The sequence below is a fragment of the Acipenser ruthenus genome, chromosome 46, assembly GCF_902713425.1.
Source record: "Acipenser ruthenus chromosome 46, fAciRut3.2 maternal haplotype, whole genome shotgun sequence".
Taxonomy (NCBI): Eukaryota; Metazoa; Chordata; class Actinopteri; order Acipenseriformes; family Acipenseridae; genus Acipenser; species Acipenser ruthenus.
Genome location: NC_081234.1, coordinates 759,088 through 778,407, shown reverse-complemented (window position 1 = coordinate 778,407; position 19,320 = coordinate 759,088). Strand labels below are relative to the sequence as shown.

The 19,320-nt window shown below is 46.1% G+C and overlaps 1 protein-coding gene across 4 annotated transcripts in view; it reads left to right on the top strand.

The window, feature by feature from the left end:
* The window catches only part of LOC117966089 (methylcytosine dioxygenase TET3-like), a 69,866-nt gene that overhangs the window by 38,578 nt on the left and 11,968 nt on the right, over positions 1-19,320 (top strand). For 2 of the 4 annotated variants that reach the window (XM_059013721.1, XM_059013723.1), the window contains exons 3-4: positions 11,770-14,971; positions 18,826-18,849. In XM_059013721.1, coding sequence (XP_058869704.1) covers positions 11,770-14,971; positions 18,826-18,849 — 3,226 coding nt within the window. Of the gene's footprint in view, positions 1-4,648; positions 4,978-11,769; positions 14,972-18,825; positions 18,850-19,320 lie in introns of those variants that run through there. The other 2 variants (XM_059013724.1, XM_059013722.1) reach the window with 2 other exon arrangements.

Below are 19,320 nucleotides of genomic sequence, written 5' to 3'. Positions count from 1 at the left end.
CAGTGCCTGGGTGGTGTGATGCAGCTTCCACTTCCTGATTATTGATCCAACTGTGCTCACTGGAATATCCAAACACTTGGATATTATTTTGTACCCTTTCCCTAATCTATGCATTTGTATTACTTTATCTCTAACTTCTGTAGAATGCTCTTTGGTCTTCATTTTCCTTCACATTCACAGCCTGACCAATGATCCTTCAACAGTGGGGTTTTTATCCAGAAAATGTGACAGCAACTTTAATGGTTCACAGGTGGAGGCCAATGGTAAGGTAAATGTGTCCTCGTTAGGGCAATTTCTTTCATCGGTGTAAAGTGGGAGCTTCCACAGCACAGGGGTTGAATACTTTTGCAAGCAAGATATTTCAGTTTTTTATTTTTCTTAAAAATATTTCCCAACATAAAACCAATGTCACCTTACAATAATTGATTTTGAGTTTCAGTGTTTTAAAATAAAATATCAAACAGAACGAAATTTCAATGTACCATTTGTAATTCAGTAATATGAGAGAATTGGTCAAGGGTCTGAATACTTTTGCAAGGCACTGTATATATATATATATATCTATATGTATATCTATATATATATATATATATATATATATATATATATATATATATACAGCAATATAGCTTTAAGGTTTTTGCTTTTTTTGCTCACTTTTCTTTCTTATTTGTTTTATGAGTGTGTGTTTAAGCCAAGAGTATTTAGATGTAACAGTCGATCGTTTCTCTTTGTAAAACAGCATGGAGTAAAGCTGTTTAGTTTTCCTGTATGTTCCGTGTGCAATTATACTTGCAACTCCACTACAAAATAAAACTTGATTGGAATGGAGAAATGCCTCCATATAGAGTGTTTGTGTGTGAGAGAGAGAAAGAGAGAGAGAGGGGAGAGAGATAGATGTCATCAAAAGTTTGCATTATTATTATTTATTAACACTAAACACCAGGATCATAAACTGATCACAAGTTAGATACATCAGGATGTAATATTACTGTAAGACTACTATATTAGTAATATTACTAGAATACATCAGTAGTGATATTATCAGTGTTTCCTATTATAATTTATTTCTTAGCAGACGCCTTTATCCAGGGCGACTTACAATTGTTACAAGATATCACATTATTTTTACATACAATTACCCATTTATACAGTTGAGATTTTACTGGAGCAATCTAGGTAAAGTACCTTGCTCAAGGGTACAGCAGCAGTGTCCCCTACCAGGGATTGAACCCACAACCCTCCGGTCAAGAGTCCAGAGCCCTAACCACTACGCCACACTGCTGCCCCATATCCCAATCTGTGGAAATATACATACAACTTTGTTGTCAACACTTTGTGCTTAAGCATTTGTTTATTTCTAAATAAAACCCGATTTCTACCTGAATATTTATTCTTTCTTGATTATATATTTTTAAAAATCCACCCGAATTCATCTGATTTTTTCATTAAATAATTCTACCCGATTTTTAAAAAAGCATTCACCCGAATTTGGGAAAAAATGTGACCTGAAGATCAGATGCCCAAGTGATATGGTACCACAGTGTGCTACAGTACACCCTTCCCAAATGATCTTCAGTGGCAAGGCAGACAGATACATACAGACAGTGGCACTACTATGGCAATGGTTCTGCACTAAGAGGCACAGTGGCAGTTACAATGGGGTGAGGCTGCCATTGGTGGAATGGTAGTACAGTGTGCTAGCTATGCCCTTCCCAGGGGATCTTCAATGGCAATGCAGACAGACAGAGACAGATAATGACAATGCAGTGGTTCTGTATCATACTGAGAGGCAATGGTAGCACAAAGGCAGCTGCAATGGGATGAGGCTGCCATTGGTAGAATAGGACCACAGTGTGCTAACTATGCCCTTCCCTAAGTATCTTCAGTGGCAATGCAGACAGACAGTGTCACTACAATGGCAATGGTTTTACACTAAGGGTCAATGGTAGCACAAGTGCAGCTACAGTGGGATGAAGTTGGGATTGGGAGAATGGTACCACAGCGTGCTAACTGCGCCCATCCCAGGCGATCTTCAGTGGCAATGCAGACAGACAGTGGTGCTACAATGGCACTGCAATGGTTCTGTGCTAAGAGGTATTTCAAAGTGGGGAGTTCTGGTTGTCTGTTTCCGTGAGGGTTAATGATGTGATCCACGGCTGGTGATGATCCCAACTTGAGTTCTGAGCGGAGACCCTGGGCTGGGCTGGCTGGGGTGTCTGACACGGAGGTCTGGTATTTGGGATGAATGCCCTGTGCCTTTCCCCTGTGGCAGAGTGCCCGCTGGCTGACAAACAGAATCAGTGGTGTAGTGCTAAAAACTATCCATCGTGGTGTTCTGCAGTGGCGTGGGCGGCACTAAGGGTGTGCAGAGACCCCCAGTGGATTACCTGCATGTCGTTGTGATGGTCGTGCAGAATTATAGGTTAAAAGATTAATCAGAAGAGATTCTGCCCATCATTAAATGCCCCCGAGTCGCTTTATGTAACAAATACGTCTAACCTTTGGTATAGCCAGGATTTGCTTATCACAGGAGAGTAGGAGCGAGTAAACGCTTTATTCCTTAAATGAGTAGAGGACGAACGCTGTCTTCCCCAGAGGAAAAGTGGATAAACTCAATCTAGCCGCGTTTCCCCTCGACTACACTACTGGACAGAATAATGCCAGGGAATTGATGAGGGGGCATGACCTTGTGGACTGTCCCCCGACACGCTCCAGTGGATCTCCTTTGAGCGACTCATGAGTTAATGACATTGACATCAGCATCAGACCTGTACTTTGTGAGACGTTCCTCTTTGAACCGCGTGGTTTGCGGTTCGCGTCCAGCCCTCGCCTCTCCATTCACTTCAACGGGCTGGGATGCCAGCTCATCACAACACACACCCTTTTTTTTATCTTTTTGATGCGTAATCTGCACACAGTACTTTGGCAATGCCGTTACTGTGCTGATAGCAGGTATTTATCCGGCTTGTACTGTGGTCAACCCATGATTTCTTGTGCTTGCTGGGCTGTATCACGACTTTGCTTGTACCAGGTATTGCTAAGCTTTGTGCTTTTACCGTTGGTTAGCACTGTAGACCTAATTCACACACAGACACTCGTAGATGGAAAGGCGCACAGACACACACGTTTTTTGTTTTTGCCGTACAGTACACACGTGTGTGTTTTGACTGGCCTTGATCCATGGCTGGAGAGACGGTAGTTATTCTGGGAGAATTCCTTGGCTGCAATTACTGTCACTGCGTCTAACATTACATCACTGAGGTAGAGAGGGCAGCAAACGAGCGAGAGGGAGATGGAGTGGAGGGGGGAGAAGGAAAGCGAGAGGGAGAGGGAAAGAAGGCGAGAGAGAGAGATTGAGTGGGGGACAGAAAGTGGGAGAGGGAAAGTGAAAGGAGATAGAGACGGAGCAGGGGAGTGGAAGAGAAAGAGAGAGAGAGAGAGGGAAAGGGGGAGCGATGGAACGGGCTCAGATTGTTAGCGGTAGAGAATCAGATCAGTTGATTACTTCAATCCAGTCCAGTATGGCTCCTCGCGGTTTTGGCAATGCTTTGGATGGCCTCTTCAGTTCTCTTCAGTTCGTTAAACAGATTCCAATGACGGTGAAACAGCTGCTACCGTCCAGTCCCAGGACTAACGCAGGAATAATGCATTAATCACCAAGTCTTGATGGTCCAGTGGTTAATGAAAGGGGCTTGTTACCAGGAGGTTCCAGGTTCAATCCCGGATCAGCCACTGACTCACTGTGTGTGACCCTGAGCAAGTAACCGTCCTTCAGATGAGACGTAAAACCGAGGTCCTATTGTAAGTGACTCTCCAGCAGCAGTTGTGATGCAGAGTTCACCCCCAAGTCTCTGTAGGTCGCTGTGGATAAAAGCGTCTGCTAAATGACTAATAATAATAATAACAGCATTCCTGATCTCGGACTGCCAGAAGGGCAAAAGTGTGGCGAGCTACCTACCAAGAATCTACACATCAATTATGAATCCATTACTTCATTAATCAACCAGAATCTTCAAGGAAATGAATATACACCCAAACCTCCCCGCCCTAAAAATAAAATCATTTCCCTTACATATGTTTACACATTATTTACTTTCTTTCTTTCTTTCTTTCTTTCTTTCTTCGTTCCCTCCTTCTTTACTTCCTTCTAGCTTTCTTTCCCCGGACGCAAAAGCCAAATTCAGGCAGAAAAAATAAATCGACAAATAAAATGTAAAAATATTCTAGCTACTAACGCACGCCAGCTCTTGTCCATCTGGTCCCTCTTTTTACAGTCTCAGTGCTACAACATACGTGTACTTACAAACACACACAGGCACGGACACAGACATGCAGACATCCATATACACAGACATCTAGCCCTGCTTAACAATGGAAGAACGCTTGTCCATTGCTGTGCTGCACTGTGCTGTGCTCTGCTGTGCGAGTTGCTCCTGCAGGCTCTGTCTGCTCTATACAATCTTGCTGCATTGTAAAGTACGTGCGCAGTGTGACTGGAATAATGGCCCTTACATCTGCTGTAACCAGAGAGGAGGAGACAGTGTGTGCTTGAAAGAGTGGGGGCAGGGCGGAGAGGCCTGTGTGTGTGTGAGAGAGAGAGAGAGAGAGAGAGAGCGAGAGAGAGAGAGAGGGGGCGAGAGAGGAGGGGAGAAAGAAACAGAGAACAGGGAGAGAGTTAAAGGGCGAGAGAGAAATACAGAAGGAGAGCGTTCCTCTGTGTGTGTGTATCGTGAGAGGGAAACAGAATCTGGCGTGAGTGTGACAGAGAGAGAGAAAGAGAGTGTGTGTGTGTGTGTGTGTGTGTGAGTGTGCGTCTCTGTGTGCCTGTGCAAGCCTGAATAGCTCACCAGATTACTGCCGAGTTTCCTGCTCTGGGTTGTAGGGCTTGCAGTCACATTCTCTGCTCTGTCTCTTGATGTGTCGCCTTCTTCAAGATCCTTGTATTGCTAGCTGCTTTGGGTGGACCTTACTAATGTAAGTAGCAGACAGATAACTGGAGCTTGTCTGTTTATTATTACTATTATTATTATTATTATACAAATATGAATGCTATTATTATTATTATTATTATTATTATTATTATTATTATTATTATTATTATTATTATTATTACTGCTATGTTGGTCCAGCTGGCTTTTGTTTGCTTTGAAAGGGAAAGGGGGGAGGGAGAGGGGTGGTATTGTCAATTATGTTGTCCTCTTTCTTCAAAGAAAGACAGAAAGCATTCGGATCACCTTAATGTGAAATTGCACAAAGGCACATAATGTTATGAATGGTACTGTATGGTTGTAAATTGTGTGTTGTCTGGTTTATAATCATCCAGATTGCTTTTCTTGCTTGGTAGATGTGTGTGTGTGTGTGTGTGTGTGTGTGTGTGTGTGTGTGTGTGTGTGTGTGTTTTAATGTCTGCAGTTTCTCAATGTGATTATTCAGTATTTGCAAGGCTGGCAAGGTCGCCTGGGCTACAGTGAAAAAAAATGATCAATTCAGGAACTACCATATTCTCTTCTGCAATTACTCTGGTGTCATTTCTTGCCACGACATTTTTAAAAGCCCTAGACCGATCAGCCTTGCTTCCTTTCTTTCCAGTCTCTGCAGAAACAATTACTTGTACTTGCAACTGGAAGCAGCAGGATTGTATTATAATGTTTTTTTGGGTTTTTTTTTTTTAAGGATGATGCGCTAAAATGAATAAACCCTGGCTGTTTCTTGTAGTCTCAAAATACTGTATCGCCTTTAGTAGTGCTGAATAAAATAAATAAAAACTGTCTTCCCCCACGAAATAAAGACCTTTCATTATCTCAAGTGTACAGTACTGTACATATCGCTGTCCGCTATCTTGGAAATGTATAAGTGTGCTTTTCAACACTCTGTTTCGTAGCTGTGTGTTGGGAGTATGGGAGATTTTCTGTTCAAGTTCAGTGTTTGTCTGTCGCCACTTTGATGACGCACTTGTACAGTGGTGGGATTTGACCAATCAGGAGGCTGGGAGCCTGAGCAATGAGTGTGAGGTAGTGTAGAGCGGGCTTCCTAAACGCGACAAACAGAGATTTTAAAAAAGCCTACACGCTGTACTCCAGTAACACCAAAGCAGCATGATGAGGCAAACGGCTGGAGTTCATAAAACTACTGTCTGCAGTAAAAAAAAAAGAAAACGGCTTATTTTTTGTCAGCCCTCTCGCTCTCGCTCAATCTCCGTTTCTTGCTTTGACTCTCTCTCTCTCTCTCTCTCTCTCTCTCTCTCTCTCTCTCTCTCTCTCTCTCTCTCTCTCTCTCTCTCATGTTTGGCACCCTTTTCTTCTTTGACCTTTTTTGCTCTCAAACTAGCAGCTCTGCAGTCATAAACGCAGACAGACAGACAGACAGACAGACAGACAGACAGACGGCTGCTCCCACAATGCCAAGGGTTCTGTGGTAATGGCAGCACAAGGTCAGCCACAACGGGAGTGGCAGAATAGTTTTCATATTTTGAATCACAATGTTATGAACGCACAACGCTGGTAGTGCTACCGTATCCAGACCACTATCTGTCTGTACTGTGCAGGATCTGTTCCAAACCCTTTGTAACGTTGCTACTGATGGCAGTGCCGCTCCTGGCTAGCTAATTCTCAATGGCATTTTTTTTTCACTTAAAGGTCATAAGCAAATCAAGGCCAGGTGAGGATGAATGTAAAAGGTGTAGAATGAAATGGGTTGTAATTTCTTCGCAGGCACTGTATGCTATACTAGTTAAACTGGTATTAAATGTCTTGGGTGTCTCTTACACACAGTCACATGTTCACACACTCGCCCACACACACACACACACACAAACGTGCACACTTACAACACTGCCAGAGATTTGCATTTGGTTATGTAAATGCCTTGATTAGCTATGAAAAGACTAAGCAAAGTTGTGGGTCAATGACGGTTCAGTCATTGGAAGTGAAACAAGAGGCTGATAAGAGCATTCAACATGGATGCTGAGTTCAGGCGACCTATAAACACAGGAGTTACCTGGTTTCAAAGGAACGAGCTCAAGAAGCAATTGTTATATCTTCAAACCAGTTTGTTTAACATCTCAGACTTCCAGTCTACTGCTGATACCCAGCGGAGGCGGTCGTAGTGGAATCTGCTGCAGGATAAATATTGAACCGGTGTTTCCATGTGACACGCTTTCAGAAAGAGAGGGGGCGGGGCCAAGGTCAAGCAAAGTTTAACCCCCGAAGTGCTAACCGCTCGTGTCGACACAGACGCCTTTATCTAACACCGTTCCAAGGCCTTTGATAACTTTGTACTGATCTCTGATTCTGTGATGACGGTTATTAGGATTATTGATTATCATCATCACTAACTCAATTCAAATTGTTCATCATTACAGGGACTCCTATTGCAAAGCAGTCAAACCCATTCCAGGTTTTACTGCAAGCTTGATTAGCCCCAGTGTGTATAGGTCACAAAAGCTCAGGTGTGTCTTATTAAACTCACAGTAAAACCAGAAATGAAGCAAACCGCTATGCAATGGGAGTCTTATTCCCATCCCTGCATTAGCGTATAGATTTTTTTTCACCCGATGTCTGTGTTTTTAAGATGTTAGTTGTTGCTGTTATTGAGTGTTGCTGCTAGATGTTTTCTATCTTTGTTAGTTAGCTGTGTATGATCAGGTGGCCAGCGTGTGAAAAGATGTTTGTTTGACATTTCGGGGACAATCTTGGAAAGAATTGTTGCTGCTCAAGAGTCCATCCTGGGTAGCGATTTTTGGTAATAAAATAAAACAGGCGATCACAGTGCTGTACACTTTACTGAAGTCGCTAAGCAATTTGTTTAACCAGGCTCTCTTGCACCTATAGCATTTCCACGCAATAAAATGCTCCAGCTAGCTGAATAACACATTACAGCTGCGGCCTGGGATTGCAGTTTTGCACAAATGTACACGATTGTTCCCGGTCAGTTATAAAAGGTCTATCAAAGAAAAAAGCTGCATTTTATTGTAAACGCAGACACACACACCTCAACGAAGACATATATAAAACACTGAACAGAGTCCTGCCTTATTTTCTGCCAATCCGTGATCTAAACTGCAACCCTCCAGCTGCTTCTACAATGAAAAGAATGTCATCTCTGTTTTAGCTCAGGGATGTATTAAGCAAAAAGGTACGAGTGGTCTTTAGTGGTGTTTAGGTACTGCAATGCTGCATGCTGTAGCCATTCCCATTCATGCACTTGCAGTATTTGGAGACCGAGGACTTACCGCATGCATTCTCAATCCTGACAGCTCCTCGACCTGATATCCTGGGTAGTGTGAGAGAGGAATCCTGGACTGGATCAGGGGAGGGGAATGGACTGCGTTTGAAATAAGGCAGGGAGGCAGATGTAGGCAAAACATGGACTGGATAATTGAAAGGGATTGGACTGTATTTGAGAGAAGGCAGGGAGACAGAGAGATAAAGAGACATGTAGAGATAGGGGAAATCCTGGACTGGATTTTTGAAAGGGAATGGGTGGTTTGAAAGAAAGTAGAGAGACTGAGACAGAGAGATGGGTAAAATCTGAACTGGATTGTAAAACAGGGAATGGACTTTGTTGCAGAGATGGCAGGGAGGCAGTGAGATAAAGAGGCAGAGATAGGGAAATCCTGGATTGGTCAAGTAGGCAAGCGTTTGCCTTATGCCTTCATCTGTGTTCTTAAGTGTAAGTTTATTCTCAGTTAAAAAGCTATACGAAACTATACTTAGCTATTGTATAGACCTTCAGTGTATAGACCTGTCTACCTGAAGCATGATTGACCACGTTAAGTTTGATCTGATCCCCCTCTTTCTCTCCCTCTCCCCCTTTCTCCCTCTCTCTCCCTCTCTCTCTCTCTCCCTCCCTCCCTCTCTCTTTCTCTCTCTTCCTCTCCCTCCCTCTCTCTCTCTCTCTCTCTCTCTCTCTCCCTCCCTCCCTCCCTCCCTCTCTCTCTCTCTCTCTCTCTCTCTCTCTCGCTCTCTCTCTCTCTCTCTCTCTCTCTCTCTCTCTTCGTATTCCTTCCTTCCCTCACACCTTTGTACCCAGCTACACACTGACGCACAGGATAATGCAGACTTTGACTCTCATTACTATTCTCTGCAGAGTCGTGGGCCTCCACTGCCATGAAAGTTAATCAGGGCTGAACTAAATATTTATGCAGCTAAAACATTATACAGATCAGGCTCAGAATAATAGGTGTTACTGTGTTGGGCAGACAGTTGGTCTGCTGAGCAAAACTACACACACACAGACACTGACACACACACACACACACACACACACACACACACCCAACCACACACACACAGACACTGACACACAGACACTGACACACACACACACACACACACACACTCACTCACACACACAGACACTGACACACACACACACACACAATCACACACACACAGACACTGACACACACACACACACACAACCACACACACACACAGACACTGACACACACACACACAGACACTGACACACACATACACACACACACAGACACTGACACACACACACACACACACACACACACAACCACACACACACAGACACTGACACACACACACACAGACACTGACACACACACACACATACACACACACACACACACACACACACACACACACACACACACACACACAGACACTGACACACACACACACACACACACACACACACACAGACACACACAGGGGATTGAGAAGTGCTGTTAATTTTGCATAACGGCAACTTCATGCAAAGTCCCATTGATACGTTTTCATGAGGAAGGAAAGCTGGTGTAAACACAGAAGTGACCGAATATATTTTGTAGTTTCTTCTTTTTTAGTACTGGGACCGCATGCTCTGTGATTGAATGTTTAGAGCTCAGGAAAATGCCTTGAGCTGCAGAATAACTACAAAAGTGCTTGTAAGTGAGGAAGGGGTTAAGAGAAGGGAGGAAGGGGTTAAACCAAAACCAGGAAGCACTATCAGGAAAGGCTCCCAGAATTCCCGCTGGGATCCCATTATAACCCAGTACAAGGCGCATTTATCCAAAGCAACTTACAGAGACTAAGGGGTGAACTATGCATCAACAAATGCTGCTGCAGAGTCACTTCCAATAGGACCTCGCTTGTTTTACGTCTCATCCAAAGGACGGTATCACCCTGAAGAAACCCTGTCGTATGAAACCATTAGCAAAACCAACGCATAACCAGCATTGGCAACTTCACAACACATCTTATACACAGGGAAGGGAGATGATCAGCATGTGTTTGCCCCGGGTTTGCCTTGCTGGGCGGCTGTGGGCTGGCTGCCGCTGTAGAGTCACTGTTTCTGTTGGGACGTGTGTAAACAGTGGCTCTGGGAGTAGCACGAGACCTGTGTATCATCAAACAAGCCAGGCAAACCCACAGCAGGCACTTCTCTCCAGCAGCTGGCGGCTCATTGAGGCACGCAGGTTCCTGCATGCTAAAGGCTGTGTTTACTCACCTTTGCAAGGCGGAGGGGGTGCCATGTTAATGATTCACGCGAAGTAACCATTGTGAACCTTTATTAGGCTATACTGGGGCGGGTTCAGTTAGTTCCTGCATGCCTCTGACTTTAAGGGCCTGTCTAGTTGAGGTGGGGCAGCAGTGTGGAGTAGTGGTTAGGGCTCTGGACTCTTGACGGGAGGGTCGTGGGTTCAATCCCAGGTTGGGGACACTGCTGCTGTACCCTTGAGCAAGGTACTTTACCTAGATTGCTCCAGTAAAAAACCCAACTGTGTAAAAATAATGTGATACCTTGTAACAATTGTAAGTCGCCCTGGATAAGGGTGTCTGCTAAGAAATTAAAAAAAAATAGTTAAATACCTTTAAACACCCGAGACAGCAGACATGTGGTTTGATCTTCTACCTTTATCAGTGTAGTGTTTGAATATAAAAGCTATATAATATACTATACTGTAATGTAAAATATGATACCATAGCAAACCTTGCTGTAATATACTATACTGTACCAGACTATAATTTAATATAATATGTATAATAAATATGCCATGCCATACTATACTGTACTGTGCTATGCTATGATATGCAATACAATACAATACAATATTTCACTTCTCCAATAGGAAATCTGTGGTAGCAAGGGGCTACACTACACTACACTACACTGTAATACACTATGCTATCTATACTGGTATAATAAAAACTGCTCTTAGTTTCTGTTGGGATAAACCCGTACTGCTATCATTCATATCTCCCTCTCCCCCTCTCCCTGTCTCTATGGGAGTGAGTGGTTTTGATTGGATTCTCTATTAGCGTGATCTAGAATAAGGTTTTCCTGCGATGCTGCTGGCAGGCTGGCTGCCTGCCCTTTAATTAAGAACTGGGGGAGCGTTGTGCACCCTCTATTCAGAGAGGAACTGTCTGCAGCACATCCAGGGCTATGCACTCAATTATTGTAACAGTTTACAGAATGCACCATTTCTTCAAATTAGAGCCCTAGAGTTAGGGAGAGGATTAACTTGTTTAGAGTTCTGTAAGTTACTAAAATGCAAAACAGTTGAGACCCAGCAAGAAAAAAAATACTACTGCATAAAGGAGCTCTTACATTATAGTTTCCGAGAAGTATCTTGGTAATTGTAATCAATACAATTATTTTATTTAAGAGTTTTTGGCTTTTCTGAAATTGTGTCTGTATTTCTGTATTAATTCTACTCTACATTAAACGATTAAGATTGATGAATCGGAGTGACTGACCGCTTCTTTCTCCCCTCTCTCTCTCTCTCTCTCTCTCTCTCTCTCTCTACAGACAGGTTCAGGGGTCAGTTCAGTGGATGGCCCCAGAACTGGCCAAATGGAAGGGGGGCCAATCGAGCATGAGGAGGAAAGCAGGCTGAGACTGGGGGAGCGTCCCGGCCTGGGGAGGGGAGCCTGCGGGAGGGACGAGGAACAAGAAGAGGGAGGGGGGGAGCAGCATGGGGATGAAGGAGGAGGAGAAGGAGAGGGAGGAGGAGGAGAGGGACAGTTCTCCGAAACCGATAGAGAAAGGGAGGGAAACCGGATGGGGGGCTGCTCTGAAAAAACAACGACACACAACGACGTGGATATGGAAGACGCTAGGACCCTGGTAGCCTTTTCCGCCTCCGCTGTGTCCATGCCAACGCCTTTTGGCAGAGGGAGAGGCATGCCGGGGACTGAGTTACTGCAGACCACGGAGCTGTACAAGCAATTCAACATGGAGATGGCCGCCGAGAGCAGCAGCCTGTCCGAGGCTGGCGGGGGTAAGGGGAGCGTCGGGGGCTCGGACGGCCAGGGGGAAGAGGACTTAAGCATGCTGCAGAACGCCCTGAGTCTGGCCAGACACGGGAAAAAGCCACCCAACTGCAACTGTGACGGCCCGGAGTGCCCCGACTATCTGGAGTGGCTGGAGAAGAAAATCAAGATGGCCATCGGGACTGAGCAGAAGTGCGGGACTGTCGATCAGCGCGATTGTACGCCTTCGAAACCCGTCAACGGTGCTTTCCCTGCCCCCCACCGAGCCCCGAGCCCCGCAACGGAAATGCAAGCAGAGGGACGGGAAAATCGTGCCGGAACGCCTTCGACGGCGGCTCATTTCTCCCCCTATTCCCAAAACGCCATTTCCATCGCCAAGGAGAGGAACGTCAGCTTGCAGACGGCCATCGCTATCGAGGCCCTCACCCAGCTGTCCTCCATCCCCCCCCAGCCCTTCGTATCGGCTGGGGAGTCGGCAACAGCCAACCCCTCGCTATATCACCCCAATCCTTTCCTGAGTCACCCCAATCACCACCTGCCCCAACTTCAGCACCACGACAGCGGTAGCGGCTCACAACCTTCTTTGCAAGCCTCTTGTGGTGGCCCCAAAGACCAGGGAGCACTTGTGGGAGCCACAGACTCCTCGTCATCCTTATCATCATCTCTAGCATCTCCGGTCAGTGTGTCGCACTTTGATCCCCCTAATCACTCACACTGGGAAAACCAACAGGCCTTGCAGATGCAACTGGAGAGCAGTAGGAACAACGGCAGTCATGACAGTTTTCCATCTTCTTCCCAGGTGTTCCCGAGCCAGATCGCTCCAGCTTCCCATTTCGAAAGGCAGCAGAGGCAGGACCAGCAGGAGCAGCCTGCTCGGGAGCCCTTGCCCAATTCCGTCAGTCAACAACCAGCCAACCAGCCTTCCCAGAACCCATCCCCAGCCACGTTCTCCAGACCCGGACACAGCCCAAACCCTGCTCTGCTGGAAAGCCCCAACTTTACCAAGCCGGGCCGAGCGGCCAATCCCTGGAGGACGTTGAACCGCAATCAGAGCTCCCCATCCCTGTTAAGTGACCCCATGACGGAGCTCCACCAGTTGCTGGGAGACACCAACAACAAATACATGCCATCTGTGTTTAAAATCCCCGAAGTGTTGCAGCAGCATCCGCAGCATCTCAAAGACAAAGGGTTGTTGGCTGCCTCCAAGATTAAAAACGAGGTTGTGGATCCTGCTTTCTCCTCCAGTGAGAGGAATTACGGTCTGGTCAATGGTCAAGCCATGAATCATTTTCCTCACCAGCACTCTGAGGCTGTGAGCCTGCGCTACAAGACCCAGGCCGCACTACAGCAGCACTTGCATCACAAGAGGAACCTCTTCCAGGAACACAGCCCCAACCCTGCCGCCTTGCCATCCAACTTCCGGGACCTTCAGCAGAGCTGGTTCACCCACGGAGGGCATCTCCCCCCGGTGCCCGTCAAGCAGGAAGTCAAAGAGAAAAAGACCAAGAAGGTCAGCTCGTCTCCGTCCCAAAAGCTCCCCTTGGGCGCGAACCAGCAGTCCCCTCTGCCCAAACCCAAACAGATCGTCATCAGGAAGACCAAGCAGAAAGCCTCCCTCCCAACCTTCCTCCCACAAGCGCAGATCAACCTGGATCTGCTCCGGCAGAAAGCCCAGGAGGAAAACCGGCAAGCCGCCTTGGCGTTGGCAGCTATGGCAGGGGCAGAAAGCCGCTACCTGACCCCCGACCAGCTTTCGGGCAACAGATACCCAGGGCAGCCTGCGCAGCACCCACTGAATGCCCAGCTTGCACTGCCCAACACTCAGGAACTGATCGCTCACAGTGCTGCAACGTCGACTACTTCCCCAGCCTACCACCCTGCTCTAGGACAAGCTGACTTCCCAGGGAGCGGCCCCATTCCGCCTCCCCCTAACTTCACTCCTCCACCAGCCTCCACTTCCTCCACCCTGCCTCCAACCTCCACTGATTTTGTGGAGAACATCGGGGGTCAATTTGGTTTAGGGTCAGATGAACAATGCAAGGCTTCGGATCCCAGGGCGAGCTCCTCAGGCCAGGAACCCGATCCAGGTCAGCCCAGCAAGAGAGGTCCCCTTGCCCCAGCTCTCCAGGGCATTCACAGCCTTGAGGACAAGTTCGAGGACCTCATCCGGCAGTTCGAGGCTGAGTTCGGAGGGGACAGCGCTCAGCAAGAGCAGCAGCAGGATTCTAACTCAGGACATCCCAAACTGGAACTGACCTCCTCAACTCCTCAGCCTTCTGCAAACGGTGCTCCTGGTCAGGACGTCGACCTCCGAACCCCCAGCTTCATTTCCGATTTTGACCCTACCACCTCGTTGTCATCATCTCAGTCTCAGGGAGTATCGGAAGCCCCGTCTCTGCCCCTCCAATCTGCCTCCCCCTCACGGGACTCTGTCCTGCAGCAGCAGCAGCATCGGGTGCTGGAGAACCCTTTCACGCTGCCCTTCTCCTCTCCCTGCTCCCCGAAGAAGATCAAGATTGAGTCTTCTGGTGCTATCACAGTTTTGTCCACCACAGCTTGCTTCAGCACAGACGACGGGCTGGGACAAGGGGAGACCCCCTCCAAGGGTGAGCCCCCCTTCACCCCCTCGATCAGCGGCTTCCTGGAGTCCCCCCTACGCTACCTGGACACCCCCACAAAGAGCCTCCTGGACACCCCCATCAAGGCGCTGGCAGAATTCCCCACCTGTGACTGTGTCGGTGAGTTAGCAAGCAAGCCAGGGTTCTTCTTTATTAGTTCTGCATCCAACACGAATTCAGTCACAGATTATTAGCTTCAAAGCATAAGAACATAAGAACATAAGAAAGTTTACAAACGAGAGGAGGCCATTCAGCCCATCTTGCTCGTTTGGTTGTTAGTAACTTATTGATCCCAGAATCTCATCAAGCAGCTTCTTAAAGGATCCCAGGGTGTCAGCTTCAACAACATTACTGGGGAGTTGGTTCCAGACCCTCACAATTCTCTGTGTAAAAAAAGTGTCTCCTATTTTCTGTTCTGAATGCCCCTTTATCTAATCTCCATTTGTGACCCTTGGTCCTTGTTTCTTTTTTTCAGGTAAAAAAAGTCCCCTGGGTCGACATTGTGTATACCTTTTAGGGTTTTGAATGCTTGAATCAGATCACCGCGTAGTCTTCTTTGTTCAAGACTGAATAGATTCAATTCTTTTAGCCTGTCTGCATATGACATGCCTTTTAAACCCGGGATAATTCTGGTTGCTCTTCTTTGCACTCTTTCTAGAGCAGCAATATCCTTTTTGTAACGAGGTGACCAGAATTGAACACAATATTCTAGGTGAGAATTCAAAGTTAGACAGTTATAAGAAACGAAACCAAGTAAACAGATGCTTCAGCAAGTGCCTTCTTCAGACTATAAGAAACATTTGCCTACTTGATTTATCTTCTTATAGTTTTACCTTAAAGATTATTAGACAAACGCTAAGTCAAGCAGAGACTGGTGATGGCTCTAGTTGAAATGGTTGTCTGCTCGACTTTTGAAGTGTTCTTTTGAAGTTTTACATTATTACCTAAGGGACAGCTTATCCATCATTTTACAGCCTTAATCTGGAGAATGCGATTGTGAATTTCAACCACAGATTATTGAGGGTTTAACAGTTTGGTGGACTTAGGAACTGCCTGTGCTTCTGTCTTCAAGTCTCCTACGTTTATTACTTGCACCTGGTGAACTGCTTATACACTTGTGATAAAACGTGTTACTAAAAGTGGGACATTCCAGTACTAAAAAAAGAAGTCTGTTTTGATGAATTAAGTTTGTATCTGTGCAAAACTTTATATAATCCTTCAAAGCGAGCTTCTGGACTGACATTGACAAAGACTTTGAGAAACTCTGCAACAAAAATAACTTGCTAGTAAGTTGTGTAGCACACGCAATGCGTGTTTTCAAAGGAAACGATTTCTTTGATATAGGAAACCCTGAAAGATACAGCCTGTTGCCAGGCCGAAACAGTCTGGCAGGTTGTTTTTTTTAAGCCACACTGTCTGACGCCTTACACTGTACTGCGTTGTAAACTTGAAGACACGTCCTTGAGAGTTTACAGCAAGTTCAGCACCCGTGGAGCTGTCTATCCCAGCTCAGCTCGCTCTGCTCCCTGCTCAAGCTGCCAGCCAGACTCAGTCAGCGTGCGGCTCGGCCGTCTGGTTCATTTATTTCTGAACAGAAACCTTTAACAGGATTATGGAGAGGGAAGGGGGTGCAGAGGAGCGTGTATGGCGGGGGGGGGGGGGGGGCGGGGGAGACACAAAAGAGCAGGAGAGGCAAATGGCTCTTTTGTCCCTTGAGATGGGGATCGAGACGATTCAATCTGAAAGCACGTCCGCTCCTTCATTTGCAATCCGCCAGCCTCCTGTTTGGGTAGACAGCTTCTGAAAAGCCCACACTGCAGCTGAGAGGGGATGTAGGGACTGGTCAGGGAGGGACCGGTCAGGGTCAACGTACCTTTTCCTAGTTTTGATTTCTCCCCCTTTCCTACATGCTGCCTCCCACTATCTTATTTTCTCTCCCTCTCTGACCCTTTTCTCCTTCTTTGTCCTGCTACCTCTTCCCTCCCTTCTCTGTCCCCCTCCCCTTCTCTCTTCCTCCCCCTCTCTCTCTCCCTCTCTGTCTCCCTCTCTCTCTCACTCTCCCCCTCCCCCTCCCCTCCTCATTCCCACACCTCCTCCCTCCCCATGCGTCTCCACTATCAGACACTGATACAATTATCAGCTCTCTTTGTTGGTTATTGATCTGCTCTGTCTGGGCTGTGAGTTTCCAACTGAGCGGGGCTCTGCCTGCCTGCTCTCCTGGCCGCCTGCCAGATGGCAGAAATGAAAGCGGCAGCGAAGCCACACTTCACAAAAAGAATGAGAGAGAGAAAGAAAAAGACATGTGGCTCTCAGCGCTTCTCCCTCCGATTCCTGGCAGGGGTCTGCGTCTCAGTTCATAGTTCTGGCTCTGCTGCTGTTGCTGCTGCTTAGTTTATCTTACCGAGATCTGAGCAGATCACAATCCAAGAAGAAGAAGAAAAGAAGGAGAAGAAGAAGAAGAAGACGAAGAAGAAGAAGAAGAAGAAGAAGAAGAAGAAGAAGAAGAAGAAGAATCAGCTTAGTTTATCTTACCGAGATCTGAGCAGATCACAATCCAAGAAGAAGAAGAAAAGGAGAAGAAGAAGAAGAAGAAGAAGAAGAAGAAGAAGAAGAAGAAAAGAAGAAGAAGAAAAGAAGGAGAAGAAGAAGAAGAAGACGAAGAAGAAGAAGAAGAAGAAGGAGAAGAAGAAGAAGACGAAGAAGAAGAAGAAGAAAAGAAGGAGAAGAAGAAGAAGAAGAAGAAGAAGAAGAAGAAGAAAAGAAGGAGAAGAAGAAGAAGAAGAAGAAGAAGAAGAAAAGAAGGAGAAGAAGAAGAAGAAGACGAAGAAGAAGAAGAAGAAAAGAAGGAGAAGAAGAAGACGAAGAAGAAGAAGAAGAAGAAGAAGAAGAAGAAGAAAAGAAGGAGAAGAAGAAGAAGAAGACGAAGAAGAAGAAGAAGAAAAGAAGGAGAAGAAGAAGAAGAAGAAGACGAAGAAGAAGAAGAAGAATCAGCTTAGTTTATCTTACCGAGATCTGAGCAGATCACAATCCAAGTACTACAGACCAAGCCTTATAATACATGCGTTAACTAGTTTGTTGAAGTCATTTTGAAGTGGTTAACTTCAAAAAATACTTTCAGTTACTACAGATTGGTTGTCACCCAATGTTCATGAAGTTCCTGCATCCGAGTGCTCACTCTTTTTCTCTTCCCCCTTCTCTCTTTCTCAGTCTCTTGGCCGGGGGGTTGGCAGGGGTCCAGATTGTCACCCCCCCACCCCTCGCTCGGACATTCACACTGATCAGCAGTCACACACACTCCCCCCCCCTCCTTACTCACCCAAGAATGTGACCTTGCATGCTGTGCAGCCACTCCCCAGATACCAGAGATTTCAATTCAACTCTCTCTTCCTCAGTTTGGTTAACCCTTTCCTGACCCTCCTTCCTCGGAACCTCAATGACAAAACTCCGGCTTTTCCATCCATTCCTGGTTCTCAGCTCCCGATGGCTGCGCACATGTTATCGTTTCTGCCCAGCGAGGGTCTAAAATGTTGTTTGATTTCTGCTTTTAACGCTGGATTTTAATCAAGATTTAAGAGCAATCATCAATTGTCAGTAGAATAGTTTTTTTTTACATTTCCCTTTTCAATGACGTTTGCAGTTAACCACAGTAAATGTGCACGATAATTTTGCAGGTTCCCCCTATGCTTTTCCTATGGTTATACTATGCATTTACCATAGTTTACCATGGTGTGCCATGTTTTTTTTATATGCTTTACCATGCATTACTGTACATGCACTTTACCATGCTTTCGCGATGCCTTATTACAATTTGCTATTTCTTTACTATGAGAAACTTTTCTAAGGGTAATGACATTCCCAGTTATGTAATTGTAAGGTAAGGTAAGGGAGCCCATTAAGAAATTGACTGGTCTAGGACATGCTTTGCCTGTATTAACCCCTGCTATCGCTTTCTCTCTCGCCTCTCCCTCTCTTAGAATCCTTCACTACCCCCCTCAAAGGTACGTTGCCCCTGGACTGCTCCTCCAAACAGCGCTCAGCTGTCTCGAGAATGAAAGGAGCGTCTCCACAGTGCTGAAAGGGTTAACCTGAACTCAGCACCCCCCCCCCCCCCCCCCCCCCCCCGCCACAAACCTGAGCCTCAGACAGACCCTGTCTTGGTTTACACCCACCCATGACTCGTGTGTGAGGCTCGCAATCCCAGAATCACATAACACACACAGGCTTGTTAGGGCTTTTATCAACTCTAGAGGGACATGGATCAGCAGCACAATAATGTACAGGGCTGGTGTAATGCTGATTTGGGCAAATCCATAGATACCCATATTAGCATTATCTATCTATCTATCTATCTATCTATCTATCTATCTATCTATCTATCTATCTATCTATCTATCTGTCTATCTGTCTGTCTACCTGTCTGTCTATCTGTCCATCTATCTATCTATCTATCTATCTATCTATCTATCTAT